Genomic DNA, 22968 nt, shown 5'->3' on the forward strand with positions numbered 1-22968 from the left:
TCAGCAGGATCCCATTTGGGAATAGTTGCTCTTGATGGAGAGAAAGTGGGAGGGTGCTTAAAGCCCCAAGAAGGTGCCTGGCCTGGGTATAGTGGGCAACTATGTTTGACTGAAGGTCAGTGAATTGAAACTGGTATAGTACTTTCTCTTCCAGAGTTGCAGATTCTAGGGGGAAAGTGACAGGTGAGAGGGCATATGGCTAAAGAATGGACAGGAGTTCGGGGATGGAAGAAGGGGGGTCAGAGAGACTGGCAACCCAGAGAAGAGAACCAAAATAAAGGGGATCCACAGACCTGCCAGGAGCTGGGGATAAGGCAGGAGCCGAAAGAAAAGAGACAAAAGCAAGGGCATGCAGAGAGGATGCTGAGCAGGAGCGTGGCTGAGATAAGGTCCAGTGCTGGGAACTGCAAATCTAGGGCCCATGTTCCCACAATGCCCACAGTACAGTGCATGGAGGGATGGGGCACCAGCAGATTTATGGGTCCAGATCAGGCAAAACCAGCCAGGGGGAATTGTTGGAGATGGCTTAGTAAGCACTACGTGTCAGAGACTACAAACTGATGGAGCCTACATAGCAATGTGTTCTCTTAAGTCTATGTGGTATTTTAATAAAAAGTTATGAGTTTAGAATGATAGATTTCATATAAAATCTGGATATCTCATTTGCATTGAGAAATCATATGATGGACGCTCCTGAGCCAAGCATTCTTTCCCTGCCTCCTTCTGCTGGATTTAAGTAGCAGACCCTCTCATGGGGCACAGGGTCTCTCTCCAGCTCCCCCAACCCCCTACTACTCCTATTGTCGTCTCAATGCTGAGGCTGGTTTTAGATAGATACCAATTGTTATTGTGCTTGCAATGTTGCTTTTCTTATATAGAGAAGTCTTTATTTTACCTAAGTCTTTCAAAAGTGGGAAAGTGAAAGATGAGATTAAAAAAAAGTTTATTTTGTTTTGTTTTACAACTGAACCACTTTATTAATAACTCTCTGGCCCATGGGTTTAGCATCTCTGCTGTAAATTGCCAGTGTTTCTGTAGAATATTAATGCCAGGGGCTATTAAACATTTGAATGCTCTACTACTGAACCTAGAATGGAGAGTGAGAGATTGAAAATGAAAGGATCAAGGCAAACAGTCTGTTGCTGGGAAGGGAGAGAAATGGGATGAGTCACAGGGAAGCAGAGAATGTTGATCCAGAGAACATCTCCTTCTAATCATACATATCCCAGAGTTAAACCATGTTCCTAATATCCCAAAGGGTAAGAGTAGAGGTACCTTTGTTAAACCTAATGCAAACTTCCCAACATTGGAGCTCAGCCTTTACTCCTCTGTATATAGAGTGAATGTTCTCCCTCCCCCCTTTTCTTTTCAGAGAGAGATTTTTGCTATAGGGGGTATGTGCACTTGCCAGAGAGAGAGAAAGATAGAGAGACAGAAAGCAAAAAAGCACGCCCCTGGGGCTGGCCACACCAAAATCCCTTCTCCTCCATTCTCCTCTTGGGATTTGGGGCACTCATGCACACGCACCCGGCGTGAATTTCAAGCCATTGGGGCTGAGACTTGAACCATGCTCAACCACATGGGAGTCCAGCGATGGAACCATTATGCCATCTGCTGGTCCCTCGCTCTCTCTTTAAACCTGTGACATAAATGGATTTACTAGGTTCACTCTATTCCCACTTGAATAATTGATTTGAACTGATAGTTCTAAAAATAACTTTATAAAACTATGCAGGAGAGCACAAAGGAAAGAATTTCAGACAATCAAAGCAACCTGACATTTGTCAGGTTGACAAGATGCAAGAATCTTAAGCTCTGAAAAGCCCATAAGAAGTGGTCCTCCCTGGACCTGAGACCCTCCATACTACTCTAGCCATGGGATCCTAAAGGAGGCAAGAGGTGTCACTAAGCTGTTGTCATTCATTTAAAAACCTGAGCAGAAGGTCTGTGTTTTCTCACAGCAAGTCTGCCTAATAATGTCAAGGTTCTTGGCTTTTGCTGAGCTTTACAGGTGGTGACACAGTTTGGTAGACAAGATAGTTTTAAAGCGTGAAGCCCATGGGGAACGAGAGCAAGGAAAGGGATCATTTGTAGAAATACATTTGGGAGCACTGAGAGAACACTGAAGAGTTATCAGTATCCTGTCTGGGAGCCCTTTTTATGGACACTGGGCCCGATGGTGGCACCATCCTCATTCCCAAAGCCCAGGGGGCAAGAGAACATGCTAGCTAAATTCTGAGTTTGGGGCTAGAATGGCCCTGGGCTAAATTCTATTTCTCTTACTCTCACTGTATAGCTTTGAGCACATTAAATTTGTTGAGTCTTGATTTTCTGTCTCTCTAAAAGGGAAATGATAATAGTTTCAGGGATACTATGAAATAAAATTAGATAAAGCATGCAAAGCTTTGGAAGAACTTTCAATAAATGAGATTATTATTATTATTATTTGCCTGTCTACATATTTGATTCTCTCTGGAAAGATACCATAAAGGCTCTTGGTGAACCTCCTTGATTCTCTCTAACTCTCCAGTTTTTTTTTTTCTTCTTATTCTGAAGGTAGTCTGTGCCCAATTCTTCACTGATTTCATTGATGGTGGTAGGGATCCTTCATTGTGCCTCAATTTAAAAAAACTCCATTTTCTAGTCATAGGCTGTCATCCTATTTCAGAGCTGATACCACTCTTACTGTGAGAACTCATATAGGTGAGAACAACTTGACAAATGAGGAAAGAAATGAATTCAAGTTACCCGACATAAAACACACACTAAGGTTGCTCATGAACACTGGTTTTTATTTGAAAGTTCTTTCCCCTATGTGCTCAGTCCCCAGAATCAATGTCCCATCTCTCCTTTTCTCAGGAGGTCCTAGCATTTATAGTTAAGAGCGTAGACTCTAGAGCCTTGTGATTCTGGACAAGTTTCTTGAATTCTCTGTGTCTTAGTTTATTCACTGCAAAATGGAGATATAGTAATCCTCCATTATCTGCAGATTTGTATGTCACGGTTTCAGTTACTCATGCTGAGCATATTAGACATATTAGATAGAAGATTCTAGTAGTAAACAATGCATAAGTTTTAAATTTTGTGCCATTATTCTAAGTTGTATAACGAACTCTTGCACAGTCCCATTCTGTCTCACTGGGATATGAATCGTTCCTTTATCCAGGGTACCCATGCTGTATATACTACCTGCCCATTTAGTTGCTTAATAGCCATCTCAATTATTAGATTAACAGATCACAAGAAAAAGGGTGAGTATAGTATTCTAAGATATTTTGAGAGAAAGAGAGACCATATTCACATCACTTTCATTATAGTACATAGTTGTAATTATTCTATTTTATTATTAGTTATTTCTGTGACTGCTTTACTATGTCTAGTTTATAAATTAAACTTTATCGCTGGTATACTTGTAGAGGAAAATATGTGGTATATGTAGAGTTCAGTTTCAGGCATTCACTGGTGATTTCAGACTGTATCCCTCTGCACCCCCTAGAAGGACTGTTATAATACCAATACCAGCTACATTGGGTTAAGTTAGTTACTGCACATGGTAGTGATCACACAGTAAGCACTAACTAAGCAAATGATAACTGCTGTCTTCTCTTCATCCTTTTTTCATCCTCTACTCTTTGCCCTTATCATTTTCATCATCAGCATCATCACCGAGGCTCAATGTGCAGGTCTCTGGCTTCACCTCACCTTTCTCTTATTCTGCTCACCCCGTCTACAGGGATATCCTCTGTGGTGACCACTTACCCACCTCCAATTTTTCCTCCTGAATTTCAGTTTCATGGTTCCCCCTTTAATCTAGTGCTAGCTCCAGTGTCAACAGTTGGTTTATTCTAATCGATGTCCATGCCATTTGAACAGGGTGGCTTTGCACAGTACCTTGCAAGATGGACTTTGAGGATCTCAGGGACTAGGAGTCATGTCTTCACATCACTACTTTATTGAATATCTGACTGCGTCAAACTATGTAACCCCTCAGATCGTTAATTATCTGGTCTGTGAAATGGTGGTCCTATCTATATTTAGGGATTTCATTTTTTTGGTAAGGTTTAAGTGAGATGAAGTGTGTATATCCCTTAGGACAGTGCCTGACTCATGGTGATCAGTCAGGTTGTCCCTGAGCTAAGCACTTCCCAGGCACAAATTCTACCCTGTCCAGTGTCCATCCTGAGCTGCCATCCCCCAGTAGAGAAATGGCGTAGGCTGTTGAATACTAGTCTCATGCATTCTTTGGTTTCTCTTGTAGGAAAAGCACCTCATTTTCTGCGACTTCAAAATGTCGAGGTGAATGTGGGACAGAATGCCACATTTCAGTGCATTGCTGGTGGGAAGTGGTCTCAGCATGACAAACTATGGCTCCAGGTAAGAACGGGAGAGTCCCCTACTCACCTTGGCTCTTCCCTTGGTAAAGAAAGAAAGTGTATGTTGTGATCGAGAGTTTGATGAATAAGGGAAGGAGATCTTTTTAAGTACCTCTGTTCCTTGGATGGTGCTTTGCATCCATGATCTTGTTAAATCTTAAGTATAATTTTCTAAGGTTGGTGTTAGAATACCCATTTTATATATGGAAAAATTGAAGCCAAACCCTAACAGTTTCATAAATAGAATTTGTGACTATGGCCTTTCCAGCTTCTCTCTAACAAACTTTGTCTTAAAGCAGACTAACTGGGACCAACATTTGGTGTAATGGCTATATCGCTGGACTCTCACGTAGTCAACTGCGGTTTAAGTTCCGGACCCGATGGCTTAATTAAACTCACACTGGGTGTGTGCCCAAAATCCCAAGAGGAGAATGGAGGAGAAGGGATTGCAGTGTGGCCATGCCCCTGGGGTCTGACTTCTTGCTTTTCATCTCTGTCTCTCTCTCTCTCTTTCTTGTGAGCACACTCACTCTATAGCAAAAATCTCTCCCCCCCCCCGAAAAAAAGCAGACTGACTAAATATTTTAAATTCTGGGTATATGGCATCACAAACTCTTGATTAGTGAGGTTGTTTAGTAACCAATGGTCACCAGTATACCTGGATAATAATGAGTCATTTTTTATAGGGATAAAATATTAAAATGATCAGTTCATCTCTGCTCTGCGTAATATGTCCATGAGTAAAGACGACCAGGAAAGCATTTTAAACTTGAATATGTTTTCCTGTTACTTCTGCTCATTGATGCTATTTCCTAAGGAAGATAAGACGTATCACTTTGGTGGGGGGTTAGAGTCAGGAGATGGGACACAGAACTAGACCACGGCTTGTTACAACAATAGCACACGCCCGTCAATGCTAACGCAGACACCAAGTTCTGGGGCAGCATAGACATTTGAGCTGTGCTGTTCAATGCAATAACCACCAACTACTTGTGGCTATGGGTATATAATGGTTTTTAACAGTTATTTTTAAGCAGCTTTTATTGAGGTATAATTCAAAGGCAATATTTAAAAGCTTTAACTTAATAAGTATTAATATGGCTTACACATAAAACTATCACTCCAAATAAGATATTGAGAATTAGCATCGCCTCCACCCAAGTTTTCTTTTCTCTGTTTGTGATCCCTTTCTTCTGCCCCTCTACACCCCATGCGTAATAGACAACCACTCATCTGCTTTCTGGTACTCTATATGAGTTTGTGTGTTCTAGAATTTTCTATAAATGGGATCATGCAGAATATATTCTTTATTGATATGCATAAATATACAGATTTATCTATGTTGTTGTACATACCTATCGCTTATTTACTTTTTGCTGAAAAATATTCCATTATGTGTATATTCCACAACTTGTTTTCAATTAAACTGTTGGTGGATGCCTGTTGGGTTGCTTCCAGCTTCTGGCTATTCTGGAGAAGTTACTATGAGCAGTCATGCAGGTCTTTGTATGGCCATATGCTTTCATTCATCTTAGGCAAATACCTAGGAATGGAATGGCTGCATCATCTGAAAAATGTATATTTAACTTGGTTGATTTGCTTAGTTTTCTTACAGGGCATGTGTGCTCACTGGAGAGAGACACAGAGAGAGATAGAGGGAGAGGGAAAGAAATCACCACCCCAGGGGTATGGCCACTCCACAGTCTCTTCTCCATTCTCCTCTCAGGAGTTTTTTTTTTTTTTTTTGAGAGGTTTTTGCTATAGGGCGCATGCACTCGGCAGACAGATAGAGAGACAGAGAGACAGAAAGTGAGAAATCACCCCCCAGGGGGGATGGCCACACCGCAATCCCTTCTCTTCCATTCTCCTCTCGGGATCTTGGGCATGCATGCACACGCGCCTGGCGTGAGTTTTAAGCCACCGGGTCCAGGATGCAAACCATGGTCGACTACGTGGGAGTCCAGTGACATAACCATTACGCTAACTGCTGGTCCTTCTCCTCTCAGGATTTTAGGCATGCATAAACATCTGGTGTGTTTTCAAGCCACCAGGTCTGGGACTCAAACCATGCAGTTGATCATGTGGGATCCAGCTGCCTTAATCTCTGTACCACCTGTTGACCACCATATATTTAACTTTTTAGAGAACAAAAAACTGTTTTTGAAAATGGTTTTACAGGGGCCACCAGGTGGTGTGGTGTTTAAGGGTGCTGGACTCCCACATGCCCAACCATGTTTCAAGTCCTGGACCTGTGGGTTTGCTTTCTTGTTTTCCCTTTCTCCTTCTTTTTCTGTCTCTCTCTGGTCAAATTAAAAATAATGATAACAAATGGGATTAAATAAATGAATAAATACTTATTTTAAAAGAAAAGAAAATGGTTTTACATTTTTCACATTCTGACCAGCAGTCTGTGTGAGTTCTGTTTGCTTCAGATCCTCACCAACACTCAAAATGGTAAATATTTTTAATTTCAGCCATTTGAATAGTGGATAATGGTACCTCATCTACCTCGTCATGGTTATTTTCATTTATTTGATGGCTAATGTTGGTAAATGTATTTTCATGAGTTCATTTGTCCAGCCATCTCTCTACGCACATTCGGGGGAGCTCACACTATTACTTCTCTTCTTGAATTTGCACCCATTTCCTGCAGTTTGAAATTACCAGGGCAGAAAGAGTCCATCTAGGGGCTAACAGTTCTTGCTACATAGCAGCACAGTAGAATAAAAATAATGGTAATACTTGGCCCTCCTGCTTCCCTGAGCTGCCTGCAGACCTTGAGAGCTTAATAAACTTCTGCATGTCACCCAGTATTAAGTAGTGTTATTTACTCTTTTCATTATAATGAGTATTAAAGTCATCGGGCTCCAAAGAAGCTTTGTCACTGGAACGGTGTTGCCTCCACTGGGTCATGTGATGAGGCGGGACTACCACAGTATTTTCAGCAACTGTATTTGGGTTTTCCAATTATATTCTGTTACTGCTTCCATTCTGAGTTGCATGCCCTCAACCTTGGGTCTGTCAATGGAAGGATGTTAAAGCAAAATGTAATTGAAGTTTTGAAGAAAATAGATAGGAACACATGTGTGGAGCTCTTCCACATCTTATTTATCTCCTTTTTAGTGTAAACAGACTATTTTTCAGGCAGCTTACAATGGGACATAAGACATGACAAGATATCATAAATTAAAAGTGAGGCAATGCAAGATAGGAGGAAAAGAATACACAGGAGCTGATAATAATGCTAGCATGGCATTTCTGCACACCTGCTACTACCTGCTACAGTGGGTCCCAAACAGAGCCCACAGCACCAAGGCCATCAGTGGAATAAAGAAAACTTGTCAGATATACAGTTCACAATGTCTGTAAGATAAACACAAACCAATTGCTCAGGAAAATTCTAACTGTTGTTCACACAGAGGCCAGACAGGAATTGTTCCCAGGAGCCCTCATAAAGAAAACACAGTGTGATGTAATGAACCACGTTTCCCACCGCAGTCTTATTGAGGGCACACTAGTGAGTTTCCTAGGCCTGTTTCACATAACGATGCTCTGCATGAAAGCAGTTTAGGAGGATGAGCGAAGAGGGAGGAGTCGAGACGGGTAGTGTGATGCTGCAGAGGTCCTAGCTCCTCTGCTAATGGGGTATTTCCAACTTATCCAGTGAGTGAACAGATCATGTAACTGTTTCTCCAAGGAAACCTCCCTAAATATTGCCTCCCTCATCTATCTTTTGGGAAATATCAGAAGGTAGATAGTTTATATTTTCTGTCCAATACCTGTGGGACTAGTAATGCTAGGCTTACATATAATAGTACAGATAAACTAGATGGATGAATAAATGGAAAGAAAGAAAGAAAGAAAGAAATCCTTCCTTATCCGTAGTTTTGCTTTCTGCAGTTTTCTGTTACCTGTGGTCCACTATGGTCCAAAAATACTGAATAGAAAATTACAGAAATAAACAAAGTTTTAAATTGCATGTCATTCTTTTAATTTTATACATTCAATCACTACACATCATTTAGATTGTAAAGAGACTTAACCTAGCACGATACACAAAGACCAGTCCAGTTGAGAATAATACACACATCATCACACAGAAACTGTATCTGTGTCCCACAAATGTCTTACCTCTCTATTTTTTTCTGCCCAAATTTCCATTCCTACGCTCTTTCAAATTGCATGTCGTTCTGAAAAGTATGATGAACTCCTGTGCCATCCTCCTTTGTCCTGCCTGGGATGTGAACCATTACTCCACTTAGAGTATCCACACTGTCTATGTTGCCTGTTTGTCCCTTAGTAGCTTTCTTGGTTATCAGATCAACTGTCAAGGGGCATTACTGTGTACCAAATGAAGAGACTTATAAGGAATAACTCATGTGATTATGGGGGTTGAGAGGTCCCACAATCTGCAAGAGATTAGGAAAGCCAGTGGTGTCATTCCAGCCCAAGTCCAAAGGCTAAATCCCAGTCCAAGGGCAGGAAAAGACTCATGTCCCAAATTAAGCAAGCAGCAACAAGCAAAAGGGGTCAATTCCTCTCACCTCTCTTTTTATTCCATTCAGATCCTCAAAAGATTGGCTGAGGCTCACCCACATTGAGTAGGACAGTCTACTTTACTGAGTCCACAGATTCAAATGCTAATCTCATCCAGAAACACTTTCTCAGACATGTCTATTAATAATGTTTAATCTGGCCACCCCATGGCATATTCAAGTTGATACATAAAATTAACCATTACATAGGTCAGCATCTTTCTCAACCTGAAGGTATCTGTCAAGACATCTGCCACCCTGGAGATGACTACAACCTAATCTGACAAATCAAAGCTGTGGCAGATTTCTCAAGAGACACTGCCTTGGATCCATTCCTCCATTCCTGGAGGAGCAGCTGGGAGATTTCACCAAAGATCTGTTCCATGTAACAGGGCTGGAGTAACTTAATCTGAGAACTTCCAAAGCAAGTGAAACAAGTACACTGTGACCAAAAGAATCCCTATAAGACACCTATGATGAGTCTAAGTTCCAACAATGTCATTTCCTTCTCTTCATCTGCCAAGATAAAACTGAGAAGTTTTAGTAAGTCACAAAAAGGGAGTAACTTTTTTTTAATCAACCAATTTTCAGACAGGGAAATACTTGGTTACCTGAATGGTATGTCGGTGGCTCTTCTTTCTGGTAATGGTTAGGGAGATGTCAGTGGACCTATAGTTAAGACGAATTGAGCCAGCCCATGGCACAGTGGTTAAGATGGCTAGATCCCACATGGCCAACTATACAATTCGAATCCCAAACCAAGGAAACAGCTTGAGAAACATGCATGAATGCCAGAAATCTTGATAGGAGAAGGTCATGGAAGAGAAGGTATTGTGGTGTGATCATGTCCCAAGGGGGTGCTTTCTTTCTTTCTCTCTCTCTCACTCACATGTGCCTTCTGGCAAATTAAAGAAGGAAGAAGAAAAAAAGGAACTCCTGTTGCCTGCGGCATAGAGAGTCCAGGCTTTCTTTCTATTAAGTGCAATTCAAGCCTGTTTTTGCTTAAATGGTTCTCTATCATAAATTAATATGTTATGAAGAAGGGCTAGCCCATATCCCCATTTTGTAACCTCCTGGAAACTTTACAGGCTCTTTAGAAAACCCTATTTGCTGATGCTGGCTTTCATGTGACTGTAGTGTGAATTTCTAAGAAACAATAACAAGACCTATGTGGGCATGCTCATATCTGAGCCTAGAACAGTCCTAGTGCTTCAGGGAAAAGGCTGGATAAAAGGCCAATAAAAAATGATGAGGAAGTTCATCTTATGTAGGAGGACTTCTTGCATTCTATGAGGGCCTCATTCTAACTGGCTTATTCCTTATGGGATATATTGGCCAGATGAATATGTACTTACAATCTTTTAAGCAAGTACATGGTGTATAGTCTAAGTAGAATGTCAAGCAAGCAAAGCAGTCTATTGTTTTGGAGAACTTTTTAAAAAATTTTACCAGAGACAGAGAAAAGGACAAAGCACCCCCGAAGGGGCATGATATACCTTAGTCCCTTCTCTGTTTCTTCATCCTGTCAGGATTTGGGATATGTACACATATGCCTAGTGTTTTTCAAGCTGCTGGGTCCAGAATTTGAATCACATAATTGACCATGTGGTCTCCAGGTTCCTAAACCACTAGGGAAGGGGGCTGACCTAGTGATCTTTTTCAATAAAGAAAAAAATGAAAATTATTCAGATTGCAGCTAATAGGACCACACTGACAGCACTGTCAGAACAGTACAGGGAAAGTGTAAATGGGTACATCTTTCCTGGAAGATATTAATTAGGTAGTTGGTATCTAAAGCCTGAACTGTGCATATTCTTCCAATAAGTAATTCTACTTATGAGAATTTCCCTGAGGAAATAACTAGAGATGGGGACAAAAATGTATTAGCAAATATGTTAGACAAGACAAAGAAACTGGAAAGAACCTCCATGTCCAGGAAAAGAAACTGTTGAAGTAAATACTGGATTGGAGTAATTAAATATTAGGTCAAAGAAGTTTTTTTTTTTTTTTTTTTTGAGAGGTTTTTGTTATAGGGTGCGTGCGCTTGCCAGAGAGACAAAGAGAGACGGAGAGACAGAAAGCGAGAAATCACCCTCCGAGGGGATGGTCATGCCCGCAATCCCTTCTCCTCCATTCTCCTCTCAGGATCTTGGGCATGCACACACATGCGCCCGGCGTGAGTTTAGGCCACCGGGTCCAGAACCTGAACCGCGGTCACCTACATGGGAGTCCAGCGACATAGCCATTAAGCTAACTGCTGGTCCCAAGAAGTGTTTTTAATAACATTTTATCATATGTAATGAAAAGAAAAGAGTGAGTTATAAAATAATATATTCAATATGTGTTAAAAATAAGATATATGCATACTTATATGTACTTTCATATAATTTATATGCACATATATACATGCACATACATATAACTCTATAAAATGTATCAAGACTCAATCATTGTGATGATGGATTATGTATGCTTTTACTTTTTATCTCTATTCTTTTCTGTTTCATCCAAATACTCTAAAAGGAATCTAGGGAAATAATATAAACAGAAAAAAAATGCTATTAAAAGAGGTAAATGGTCACTTTTTTCTATGTACAGAATAATCTAAGGATAGAAATAAGTCATGGCTAGCATTGAGGTAGCTAATTCCAAAAGAAGCACTAGTCTCCCAGTGAGAATGAGATAAAATACACCCATGGTTTCCCCAACACCCCATCATTACCATCAGAACTATTTTTCTGGAAGGGTATTTAGAAAAATTTGTGTGTGTCCTCCTGGGGGCATGGTGGCACCCGTCCTATGGAAAAATTTTGTGTGTGTCTTCCTGTCTTTATCAAAGACTATGGCTTATGAAACTCCATCCTTAAGCTCCTATGAGACTCCAGAGCAGACTCTGTCAGCCCCACCGTGGAAGTGACTTCCAGGCCTCTTTTCAGAGGACTTACTCCACTGAGAGTTTATATAACAAATAATGTTCAAAGAGTCTTGGAAATGAGGCCATGTGTCCAAACACTCTGCACACATCTCACTAGGGATGGTGTATGTGTTTAGACAGATCACATGCATAAAACCAGGGGTGGACCTGAATCTGGCAGGAAGAGACTCCTACACTGTGAGCCCATTGACTTGACAGCAGCTGCACCAGGGCTGATGAAATAAGGAGAGCTCTCAGTCCTCTCTGCAGCTGATTCTAACCACCACAGGGCTGCTGCTTGCTTCCAAGGCTGAATGTTCTGGAAACATCCCCTACATGCCTGCATCTGAACCAAGCACCCCTTCCACAGGAGAATTCTGTTGAAAACCTAATGGCCATGGGACCAGCAGATGACATAATGGTTATGTTGGTGGACTCCCATATAGTTGACCATATTTCTAGTCCCGAACCCAGTGGCTTAAAACTCATGCTGGGTGCATGTGGGTGCATGCCCAAAATCCCTAGAGGAGAACGGAAAAGAAGAGATTGCAGTGTGGCCATCCCACCTGGGGTCTCTCTGTCTGTGTCTCTCCAGTGAGTGTACATGCCCTATAGCAAAAATCTCTTTAAAAAATTATAAAAAGAGGGACCAGCAGTTAGTGTAATGGCTATATTGCTAGATTCCCATGTAGTCGACCACGGTTTGAGTCCTGGACCTGGTGTCTTAAACTCAAGCCGGGCGTGTGTGCGTGCGTGCCCAAAATCCCTAGAGGAGAATGGAGGAGAAGGGATTGCAGCATGGCCATCCCCCTGGGGGATGATTTCTCGCTTTCTGTCTCTCTGTCTCTCTCTGTCTTTCTGGTGAGTGCACACACCCTATAGCAAAAACCTCTCCTAAATGAATGAATGAATGAATGAATAAGCAAACCTAGCAGCCACACCACAACTAAACAATGGTAATAAGGTAATGATAATTCTTATAACAGCTGATGTTTATTGAGTGCTTACACATGTGATGTACAGTTGGCTCTCCCTGTCCTTGTGCTTTATGTCCGTGAATTTAAACAGAAATGGATCACTTGCAGATGGGAAATACTGACTGTTTCCAATCCTTTATTGGTTGAATCTGAGGGATGACTATTTAATTCTCCTAACCAGTCTTTTGTGTGGATGTTATTATAGCCCCTTTGTATGGAGACAGAGTTTTAAGACTGGTAAATGACATTTTCCGAGTTGCACAGGTAGTGAGTGGCAGAGGCAGGAAGTGAATGTTTATTTGAGCATCTTAAATCTACAGATAAAATCAGCAAAATAAAAAGAATCTTGGATTTTTTTTAAAAAAAAATCATTCCCCCTTTATCTGACTTCTCGAGTTTCTTCTCCCCTTCTTAGCTTCTTTTCTTACTTGTGATGTCTGTACTTGCAATGTGGCTTTCTTCAACTGCATCTCTTCCCAGAAGTGGCTCTTGTATGTGTCACTAGTGCCTTCCCTGTTGCTACAGCGAAGAGATGCTTGCCAGTCCTTGTATCTGATGTTTTGTTCAGTATTTGGTGATGCTGACTGCTCCCTCCATAAAAACTATCCTGCCTTCTGGGTTTCAAGAAACCATCTGTCAACAACTATGAAGTGGCCAAGATTTACCTTATCTGCAGGCTAACATCATAGAGGTTAGCAGAAGACATGAGACTCCTGGGTCAGAGTTAAAGGGCTTTATTTCACCACACAGCAAGTAGCATAAGTATGTTCTCACAATTTTCCTATCCCCCTAATGTCCCTGGGATGGTGTGGTGGTGCTGGTGGTGGTGGGGGATCCAGGTGGATATTTGCACATAGTAGGTCTAGTCATAGCTGAATAGGAAATCCTAGTATTTTCTAATAATAGCATCATTGAAATATAACTTACAAACTAAAATGTGGTAAATTTTATTTCTTTTTATGTTTTTACAGTGGTGTGGCACTATCTACACAAGCTGTGTTTTCTGTGTTACCTTTTTTAAAAAGTTATTCATTTATTTCTTCCATGAGTGAGAGAGAGAGAGACAGAAACATCATTCCCAACAGTGCCCAATGCCACGATCCACCCCCTGTTTTATCCAGTCCCTGGTCATTGGGATGCATGTGCCTGGCATACCCAAGGAGGTTTCTGGCCATGAATCTGGAACCTTCCCATGTAGGTCAGTCCCACAGGGTGCCACATTTCACCATTGTGTGATTGGCCCCTTGTTCTCCTACTTTTCACCTTAAGGTAACTCCAGATCAAGAAACAGTTCCTTTATGGCAACTCAGGGCATGGGCACAGGGTTGGGCTTTAGACCTGCAGACAATGCTGTGTTCTCTCATATTCATCTGCACCTAATGCAAGGGCTTTCCCCATCCCATGCAACTCACCTTGGAGCTTCCTAGGCAGCTCTGACCACGAGGTTTCTCCTCCACACACGCTTATTCTTTCTTTCCTAAATGTTTCCTTTCATGTCTTCTCTCAACCCATCCTCATTTATGCTCTTTGGGATTTGACCCCAGCTCATGCTGGTCCCACACTCTGCTAGGAGCTGGGAGAGAGTGGTGAGCAAGTAGATTTGCTTCTTGTCCTCATGGAGCTTACCTTCTGGTGTCAGAGAGAGACAATGAGCAACTTGTCAGAGTTAACTATTGCATTGCAGTGAGACTGGGCTAGATGGGGGCTAGCAAGAGCAGACTAGGGAAAGTGGAGAGGGAATGTGTGTCAGAGCAGTGTCTTTGGAGGGAGCAGCCTTTGAGTGGTGCTCTGAGAGGTGAACTGGACATAGGAAAGGGAAGATCTTGTTGTGTAAGGAGGTAGCACTTGTGCCGGCCCTTTACTCTCTGCTCATCTCCTTTGTTTAGGGCTTACAGCCCCCTCTGAGGCTTATACAAGGCCCCTCCTAGCTCCTTGCAGGAGTTCTGAACCCAAAAATCAACTCCAAATGAATAGTCAGCATGCATGCAGTGGGCCCTTGGAAGGGTTTCAGCACAGCTAATCAAAGATGATTTATGTCTACTTCTATTTCTTTTAACTTTTAATAAAGAATAATCAAAAGCTATTCTTTAGAGACTGCCAAGAAGGTACAAATATGGTCCTAAGAGAATCAATGGGTGAGATATTAGCAAGTTTCCAAATGTCATGCCTTTGGGGCAGTATGACAGAAGTGGAAAGAATATTCATTACAAATGAATTGTGGGAGTTTCACCTAAATATTTTCTGGCCAGGAGATTTTTAGAGCAATCGGAAAATTTTTTGCTGGAAATGTGGGCCTGGTTTTTTATTTTATTTATTTTTGTTATATTTTATACATTCAATCACTCTATATCATTACAACTTATAAAGTGAATTTTCCCAGCATGAATACTCTGCATGTTAGTCCAGTTAAAGATATTATCATACATGTTATCAGCATATAATTTTCCATTTTTGTGTCCCTTAAATGTTTTGCTTCTTTCTTTTCCCTCTTGGTTCCCTTCTTCTCACCCTCTCCCATATTTATTTATTTACTTATTTTTTCATATTTATTTATTTTTGATGCCAGAAGCTGAAACCAGCACACTAAAGACTTCCGGAACGCTGCATTAGAATATCTACTGTAAATCAGGCATAGTATCTGTTGTGTGATAACAGAAACAGTTTCCTTTTATTAAATACAGTCATGTTTCCACTTCTGCCAATTACAAATCAATTGCAGGACTGCCTTTTCTCTCTGAAATAATGAGAACCATTTTGCAGGCTATGTCTTATCTCTTTGTGAAGGGAATAATGTCACAATACCATAGGAGAGTAGATGGGAATTGCAAAATGGCAAAGCCATTACAGATACCTTGATAGATGATTGGGTAGTAGAAAAAGAGCAGATTCTTCATGGCATCAGGTGTGAAATTGTTTCATAGGGCAGAGAGGTCTTGTCTGTGGATGGGAAATGCACATCTAGGGTCAGAAATATTAAAGTGTGGGTATTTACAGCCCCGGCTCTTCTATGGAGTGTGTGGTCTTGAACCAAGCTGACTTACATAAAGCAAACCACAGGGAGGTAGAATTTGGGTTGTTTCAGAGAGAGACAAGCAGATGAAAGAATACAAAGGAGACAAGGAAAGATTTCAAAGGTAATTGTTGCCATGCTGAGACATGAGTATAAATGGGATTAAGCAGAACCACTGATTAGGCTATGAACCCATTTGTTTAGCTTAGAGCAGGAGTCCCCTCCAGATGGATGAATTGGAACCAGGGGTTCACCCTATGGGCACATGCAGCTCCACGGGCATATTGTTTGACAAGCATCAGAGCCTCTGGGCAAAGAAAAAAAAGGATCTTTCTACAAGGAGACTCAGCATGAGGTCAAGGACTTCTGTCTCTGTCTTTGGAGCATAAGTTGGATTTGGGGGCCACATCCTTGTCCCACAGTTGGGCAGTCTTGGTGCAGCAGCAATTTTAAGAAGTTCCTAGCTTTAAAGAATGTCTCCATTCATTGTTCTGTGGTACTATTTGGCCCCTTGCTTTTCATTGAGGACTAAAGAGGACATAGACTTTCAATTCCTTGTGACCCAGAACAAGGTCAGCAGCAGCAGTATCACTTAGGAATCTGCTAGAAATGCCATGACCTAGCCTCATTCTAGAGCTCTTGCATCACCCTTCTAGGTGACCCTGAGACACACTGAAGTTTGAAAACTACTGCTCTAGACTGATGGGGATAGATGGAAGAGGACCACACCACACCTAACAATGTATCAAATATGCCATAACTTAAATATATATTTAAAACATGGTAGCCAATAATGCAGAAAAATGCTTAGTTCCTCATTTTTAAATTTTTTTTCTTTTTCCAGAGAGAGAGAAAAACAAACAAACCACTCCAAATAGATTCTTGATGCTTGATCTACCTTCAACCTCAGCAGCCTGGGATCACAGGCATGCATGCACCTGGTGTGTCCTGGGTCTTTGGACAAGAACACAGAACCCTCTGCAGGAATCAGCCTTGCAGAGCATTTGCATTATCATTGAGCCACCTACCAGCTCCCATATTTTACTTATTTTTACACATATATTTATGACTTAGAGAACCCTAAGGTTTCCAGAAAGCTAGGCATGTGGACTTCTTATCGCATAATTCATCAAAAGGTTTCCTTTGGAACAGTCCTTTTGTGTAGGCTGGCATTAGATGTTCTTTGAACAAAGTTTCTGGAACACTTTACCCTACTCTTGTAGGATCATCAACTATGCCTATTATATGGGCATAGTTGAAACAATTTCACACCTGATGCCATGAAGAATCTGCTCTTTTTCTACTACCCAATCATCTATCAAAGTATCTGTAATGGCTCTGTGCCGGGGTCCAGCCTCGGCGTGGGTGGGTTATCTCGACGAAGGCGGCTAAGGTGAACAGAAGACAGAGGCCTCGATGCCTTTCATGCACGTCCTATGCCGGACACCCCTCAGAGATCGCTCTCTAAGGAGTGACAACTGCTAGGAATCATCGTGCCTTTTTATTGAGAATGTGTTACATACAGGTAAATGGGAGAGGGGCTAGTGTTTCAATTATCAGCTCATAAAGTCTTTTAACAATAAAGAACATAGATTCTATTCAGGGGTGGATTAAAGGTGGGTCTAGTGCAGTTCCTATTCAGGGGTGGATTAAGGGTGGGTCTAGTGCAGTTCCTCAATTGTAGGTGGGTCTCCATGGAATGCAGTTCGGGAAAGCCGTCCTAATATATTTATCTATTTCACTTGGAGAGGGCAGAGGTGTCCTGGGCCAGTTTTGGCCTAATCCTATTTTACATAAAGGAAGGAAGAATTTAAGGGCCTTCCAAAGGTCAAGATTACTTCTGCCTAGAAAGAACTTCAGCCCACCCTCTATTGTGACCATGGAGGTAAAGCATTGTAATTAATAGTAAGTAATCAGAGCAAAGGGGAGCTGTCGGTTGGGGGACTTCCTGGAAGATTTTATCATATACTCAGGATGTATAGGAGAGCTATGCAATTCTTTCATAGTAGTAAATTGGGGAGTCAGAGGGGGGTCGCTTCCCAGTGAGGCTGCCTCAATTCTCTGGAGCAAATAGCAAGCAGCCTTGCTGACATGCTAACTGACCCAAGCTTAGTGCCACCATTTCTGGAATCAGATAACCTGGGTCCAAATCCTCACTGAGCCACTCAGCAAAATCAAGGAAGGGTTTGTGACTCCTAGTAATATTCAGGGACTGGCAGTGCCAACGATGCCTGGGAGCTTTCCAGAAATCAAGAATTCCAGGCCCCTCCACAGACCTAGTGAATTAGGAGCTGCATTTTTTTTCTTTTCTTTTCTCTTTTCTCTTCTCTCCTCTCCTCTCCTTTTCCTTTTCCTCTTTTCTTTTCTTTTCTTTTCTTTTCTTTTCTTTTATTTTCTCTCTCTCTCTCTCTCTCTCTTTCTTTTTTTGGAGAGGTTTTTGCGGTAGGGTGCATGTACTCATCAGAAAGACAGAGTTAGAGAGCCAGAAAGTGAGAAATCATGCCCCAAGGGGTATGGCCATGCCACAATCCCTTCTCCATTCTCCTCTGAGGATCTTGGGCATGGACGCATATGTGCCTGGCGTGAGTTGAAGCCATTAGGTCTGGGACTCGAACTGCGGCCAACTGCATGGGAGTTCAGTGACATAGCCATTATGCCAACTGCTGGTCCCTAGGATCTGAATTTTTAATAAGATCCCCAAGTGATTTCTATGCAGCAGTTTGAAATGTGCTACTGGAAGACATATTGCTTAACCCCTCTGCCTCAGGATTCTCACTTGTTAAGTAGGAATATTAATAAGACTTATTTGATACTTTCTTAGGCATCAGAATCACCAGGAGGGTCTCTTACAACAAAAATGACCTGGCCCCACCTCCAGAATTCCTGCTTTAGCGGATCTAGGATGGGACCAGAGAATTTATGTTTCTAAGTCCCAGGGGATGCTTATGTGGCTACACTTTAAGAACCACTGCTCTAGATTGTTCTAAGATTATTTCTCTTGCTACACCAACTCGGTTCTCCTCCATGATATGTACTATTTTAGTGCCTGACTTCATGTTTTTGTTTTAGTTTTTGCTGTTTTGTTAGAATCTTAGCCAGTAAATTCCTCTGGGCAGAAATTATGCCTTCTACACTCTGCACACTCTCATCTTCTGTTTTGTAAAATCATGAGTACATATCCAGTGTGATTAATAATAGAAGAGGAAAAGCAGGAGGGGGAACTCAGACTACCAACCTCGATAAACAACATCCACAAATGGATATCAGCCCTGGAATTCTCTTAAAAATGTACATTTCTAACAAGTTCCCAAATGATATTGCTATTGCTGGTCCAGGGGCTGACTGCCCTTTGAGAAGAGCTGTTACAGGGGTTTCAGGAGTATTAAGTGAATGAGCTGGTAGGTCGGGTGGTGGCTAAGGTGCTGGACTTCCACATGACTGACTGTGGTTCAAGTCCCAGACCTGGTGGCTTTCTTTCTTTCTCTCTATGTATCTCTTTGGTCAAAATGAGTAATAAAAATAAAATAAATAATTATTTTTTTAAAGTTACATTATTCAAAAAAAGAGGATTAAGTGAACCCTATCATGTGGGCCAGTTAACAAGTGCCTAGCACAAAGTAGTAAATGTTAATTAAGTGATTTGTACTTAGTCATTACTCAGATCCTAAGAAGAACAAAATGTGTGTCAAACTCAGTTATGGATCTCTTCATTCATGGGAGATGTATCTATGCCTTATTGCAGGGATGTTCAAGCTTTCTGATACTGCTAGTATCCTACAGAGAACAATTTCCTAGCCCCATTTAAAAACAAACAAAAATTCAGAAACAGATTTCCAGCAAATCTCGAAAACAGTGGCTCATTGGATTTCAAGACACCCCATGCATGATACATTTTAGAAGGCAGAGAAGAGAAGTTCCCAGTAGACTGAATGTTGTTCGTGTCTTTGATAGATTCCACTTCCCTCCTCCTCCCCCAGAGCACTGTGCTAAGGGCTGACAGCTTCCCCTTCCCCAGAGAACTGACCTTGACCATATGGGAAGTTTCCTTTTCCTGCCGTCTGGCAAGTCATGACTGATGCAGTGGCACAAAAACTGGCCCCCTTGCCTCCAGGTGGGATCCGCTCTGAGTTTTACATCAAGCTCCTAGGCTTCTCGTAGAATCAGGCTGAAGTTTCATTCTACTTTGACCATGTCCTTGTTTAGCCTCTTCCCTCCTCCTGTCTTTTGAACAGAACTTTTTCCTGAGAACTCTCAATAAATCACTGTCTCAGATTGTTTCTAGGGAGCTCAACTGAAGGCTCTTCATATCAGTGCTTTTTACTGGGAAATACTCACTTGGGTCATAGAATCAGAAGGGCTAGAAGATGATTCCACTTCAAGACATAGACATATAGGCTTGAAAACCCTTATACACACAAAAAGTATGCCTTGAAGTTTCAGAGGAAGGCTATCCTTATGGCTGAAAAAAAATACTACAGGAGCCAGATGGTGGATGAGGGCCTGATCTGACCGTCTTCCTCAGGTTTCCATATGCATTCATTCATACCATGCTTCTCATTGGCCTTCTGAGGATTTTGACTTCCCTTACTTGACCTGGTATTCGTTCCCAGCTTCCTAGCATTTGCATCCCTGTGCATCTCTGTGCTCCCTGATGACTTGGTTGGGAATCTTAACTCTCCCATCGTCTCTAGATTGTGGTCCACTTTAGGGTTCTGGCCCATCTTCCTGGCTTCCCTCCTGTTTGTGACTGCTCAGTTGTCTTTGAACCTGGGTTTCTAAGCACTCACATATCTGACAAAGGCTCTCCCTGCTTTCTTCCCTTATGTGTTTTCTCCTTCTTTTGTCTAGGACTGCAGCAGCACCAGGGCCTTGTGCTTCCTATGTATTTACTTAAATTCCTTTTCCATGTTGCTATAATATTTTGATATCTGATCCTCTCACCATCTGAGCTTCTATTCCCTGAACTGCTGGTGTTCTTTTGATTTCTGTGCCTGGGTTCCTGCTCATTTGCCTTGACCTTCAGCACCTATCTGCTTTTCCCTGCCTTGCCTTGACCAGTTGTACTCCTGGGCTATTCCTGTCTGGGCTCATCTCTCTGAACTTAACTTCCATTTCTCCTTGCCCATGGTTCATCAAAGTGCTATTCCCCATCATGACTTTGGGCTCTCCTGCTCATCCTGTCCTGCTGTTGCCTGCTCCCAATATGACAAGTGTGATTACCAAAAGGCCTATTTTCCAAAGATTTTATAAGACTACCTGCAATTTCCTATCCTTCAATGGGAGAAAACTTGTTGGTTCTAGAGCTAACCAAAAATTGTGAATCAGGGGACACACTTAATCCTCACTAATTCTGTTAGACATCATTAAGGTGAAAACTAAATAATACTGTAGGCAATGCCAAGATAAAATTTAAATGTGGAAAATGAATGTTTTGTACTTCAACAGCCTTTTTCTCTTTGTATAGTTTCTTATTGCTACTGTAACAAATTCCACAAAATTAATAGCTTAAAGCAAATTTATTTTGGGGTTAGCAGGTGGCACAATGGTTAAGGCGCTGGACTCTCAAGTGGCTGACCATAGTTTGAGTCCCAGACCTGTCAGCTTGAAACTAATGGCCAAAATATTGAAAGGAGAATAGAAGAGAAAGGATTACGGCATGGCCGTTCTCCCTGGGGAGTGATTTCTCACTCTATCTCTCTGGTGAATGCATGTATCCTATAGCAAAAATCACTCAAATTTAAAAAAAAAAATCTATTTTTTATAGTTATGGAAATGAGAAGTCAGAAATGGGTTTCACTGGGCTAAAAGCAAAGTGTTTGTGGGATGCATTCCTTCTAGAGGGTCTAGGGGAGAATCCATTCTCTCAGTTTTTCCAGAGCATAGAGGCTGTTTGTGTTCCTTGGCTCCTGGCTGCTTCCTCATGGTCAGGCCTGCTATTGCATCATGCTGGTATTTCCTGTCCCATGCCTTGTTCTTTGACTCCTGACTCCTACTCTCTCACCTTCCTTTTTCACCTTTGGGATTACATTGGGCCCACGAGGACAGTCCAAAATGGTCTCCCGATCTTGAGATCCTTAATCACACCTTCGAAGTCTCTTTAGTCCTCTAAATAAGTGGAGAGTATAATGTTGGCATCTTTGGAGGGCTGTTACCCCACCTACCACACTTTTCATGGCAAATGTTATAGTTAATTTGGAGAGGTCTGCTAACACCAGAATATGCCTTTATGTGCTAAGTCAGGATCCCGGGCCCTTGGGCCAGGAACTGGGCTGCACATCAGGATGTGAGCAGTGGACCAGCGAGCAAAGCGTCATCTGTATTTATAGCTGTTTCTCATCACTCACATTACCACCTGAGCTCTGCCTCCTGTCAGATCAGCAGCATCACTTGATTCTCAACAGCAAACATTGTTGTTGAAATGCCCACACGAGGGGTCTATGTTATGTATTCCTTATGAGACTCTAATGCCTGATGATCTGCAGTGCAGCTGAGGGAGAGGCTGCAAATACTTCATGTTGGTAAATTGTAGCATTATTTCATTATATGTAACAATAATAGTCATAGAAATAAAGTACATATTAAATGTAGTGCACTTTAATCATCCCAAAGCCATCTACCACCTCCCGGACCCCCCTACCCCACCTGCTGCCTCAGTCCATGAAAAAATTGTCTTCCACAAAACTGGTCCTTGGTGCCACAAACATTGACAGGTTGTTAACCAGTGCGTTAATTGCTTTACATGCCTTCTCATTTATTCCTGCCAGTAATTCCATAAAGTGGACACCATTACCCAATCCATATTATATGTGAGGAAACTAAAGCTCAGAGAAATAAAATCACCTTCCCAAGTTTGCACAAATTGGGCATTTACTTTTTTTTTTCCCCCATAGGACCTGTGCATGTGCCAGAGAGAGACAGAAAAAAAGTGAGAAATCACTCCCCTGGGGAAATGACCATACCACAGCCCCATCTTCTACACTCTCCTTTTGAGGTTTGGGGCACACACACACACACACACACACACACACACACACACACACACTTGACATAATTTTCAAGCCTTCAGGTCTGAGACTTGAACTGCAGTCAACCATTTGGGAGTCCAGTACCTTAATCAATATGTCACCTTCTGGCCCCTGCCTTGTTTTAGCCCATCCTG

The 22968-nt window shown here is 41.8% G+C and overlaps 1 protein-coding gene across 1 annotated transcript in view; it reads left to right on the forward strand.

Moving 5' to 3' along the window:
• Nucleotides 1-22968, forward strand: part of PTPRT (protein tyrosine phosphatase receptor type T) — a 1472724-nt gene that overhangs the window by 700270 nt on the left and 749486 nt on the right. Inside the window, exon 6 of the mRNA XM_006147596.1 lies at nucleotides 4259-4374. Within this exon, the coding sequence (XP_006147658.1) occupies nucleotides 4259-4374 (116 nt within the window). The remainder of the gene's footprint in view (nucleotides 1-4258; nucleotides 4375-22968) is intronic.

The sequence above is a fragment of the Tupaia chinensis genome, unplaced genomic scaffold (genome assembly GCF_000334495.1).
Source record: "Tupaia chinensis unplaced genomic scaffold, TupChi_1.0 Scaffold000216_1, whole genome shotgun sequence".
Classification (NCBI taxonomy): domain Eukaryota; kingdom Metazoa; phylum Chordata; class Mammalia; order Scandentia; family Tupaiidae; genus Tupaia; species Tupaia belangeri.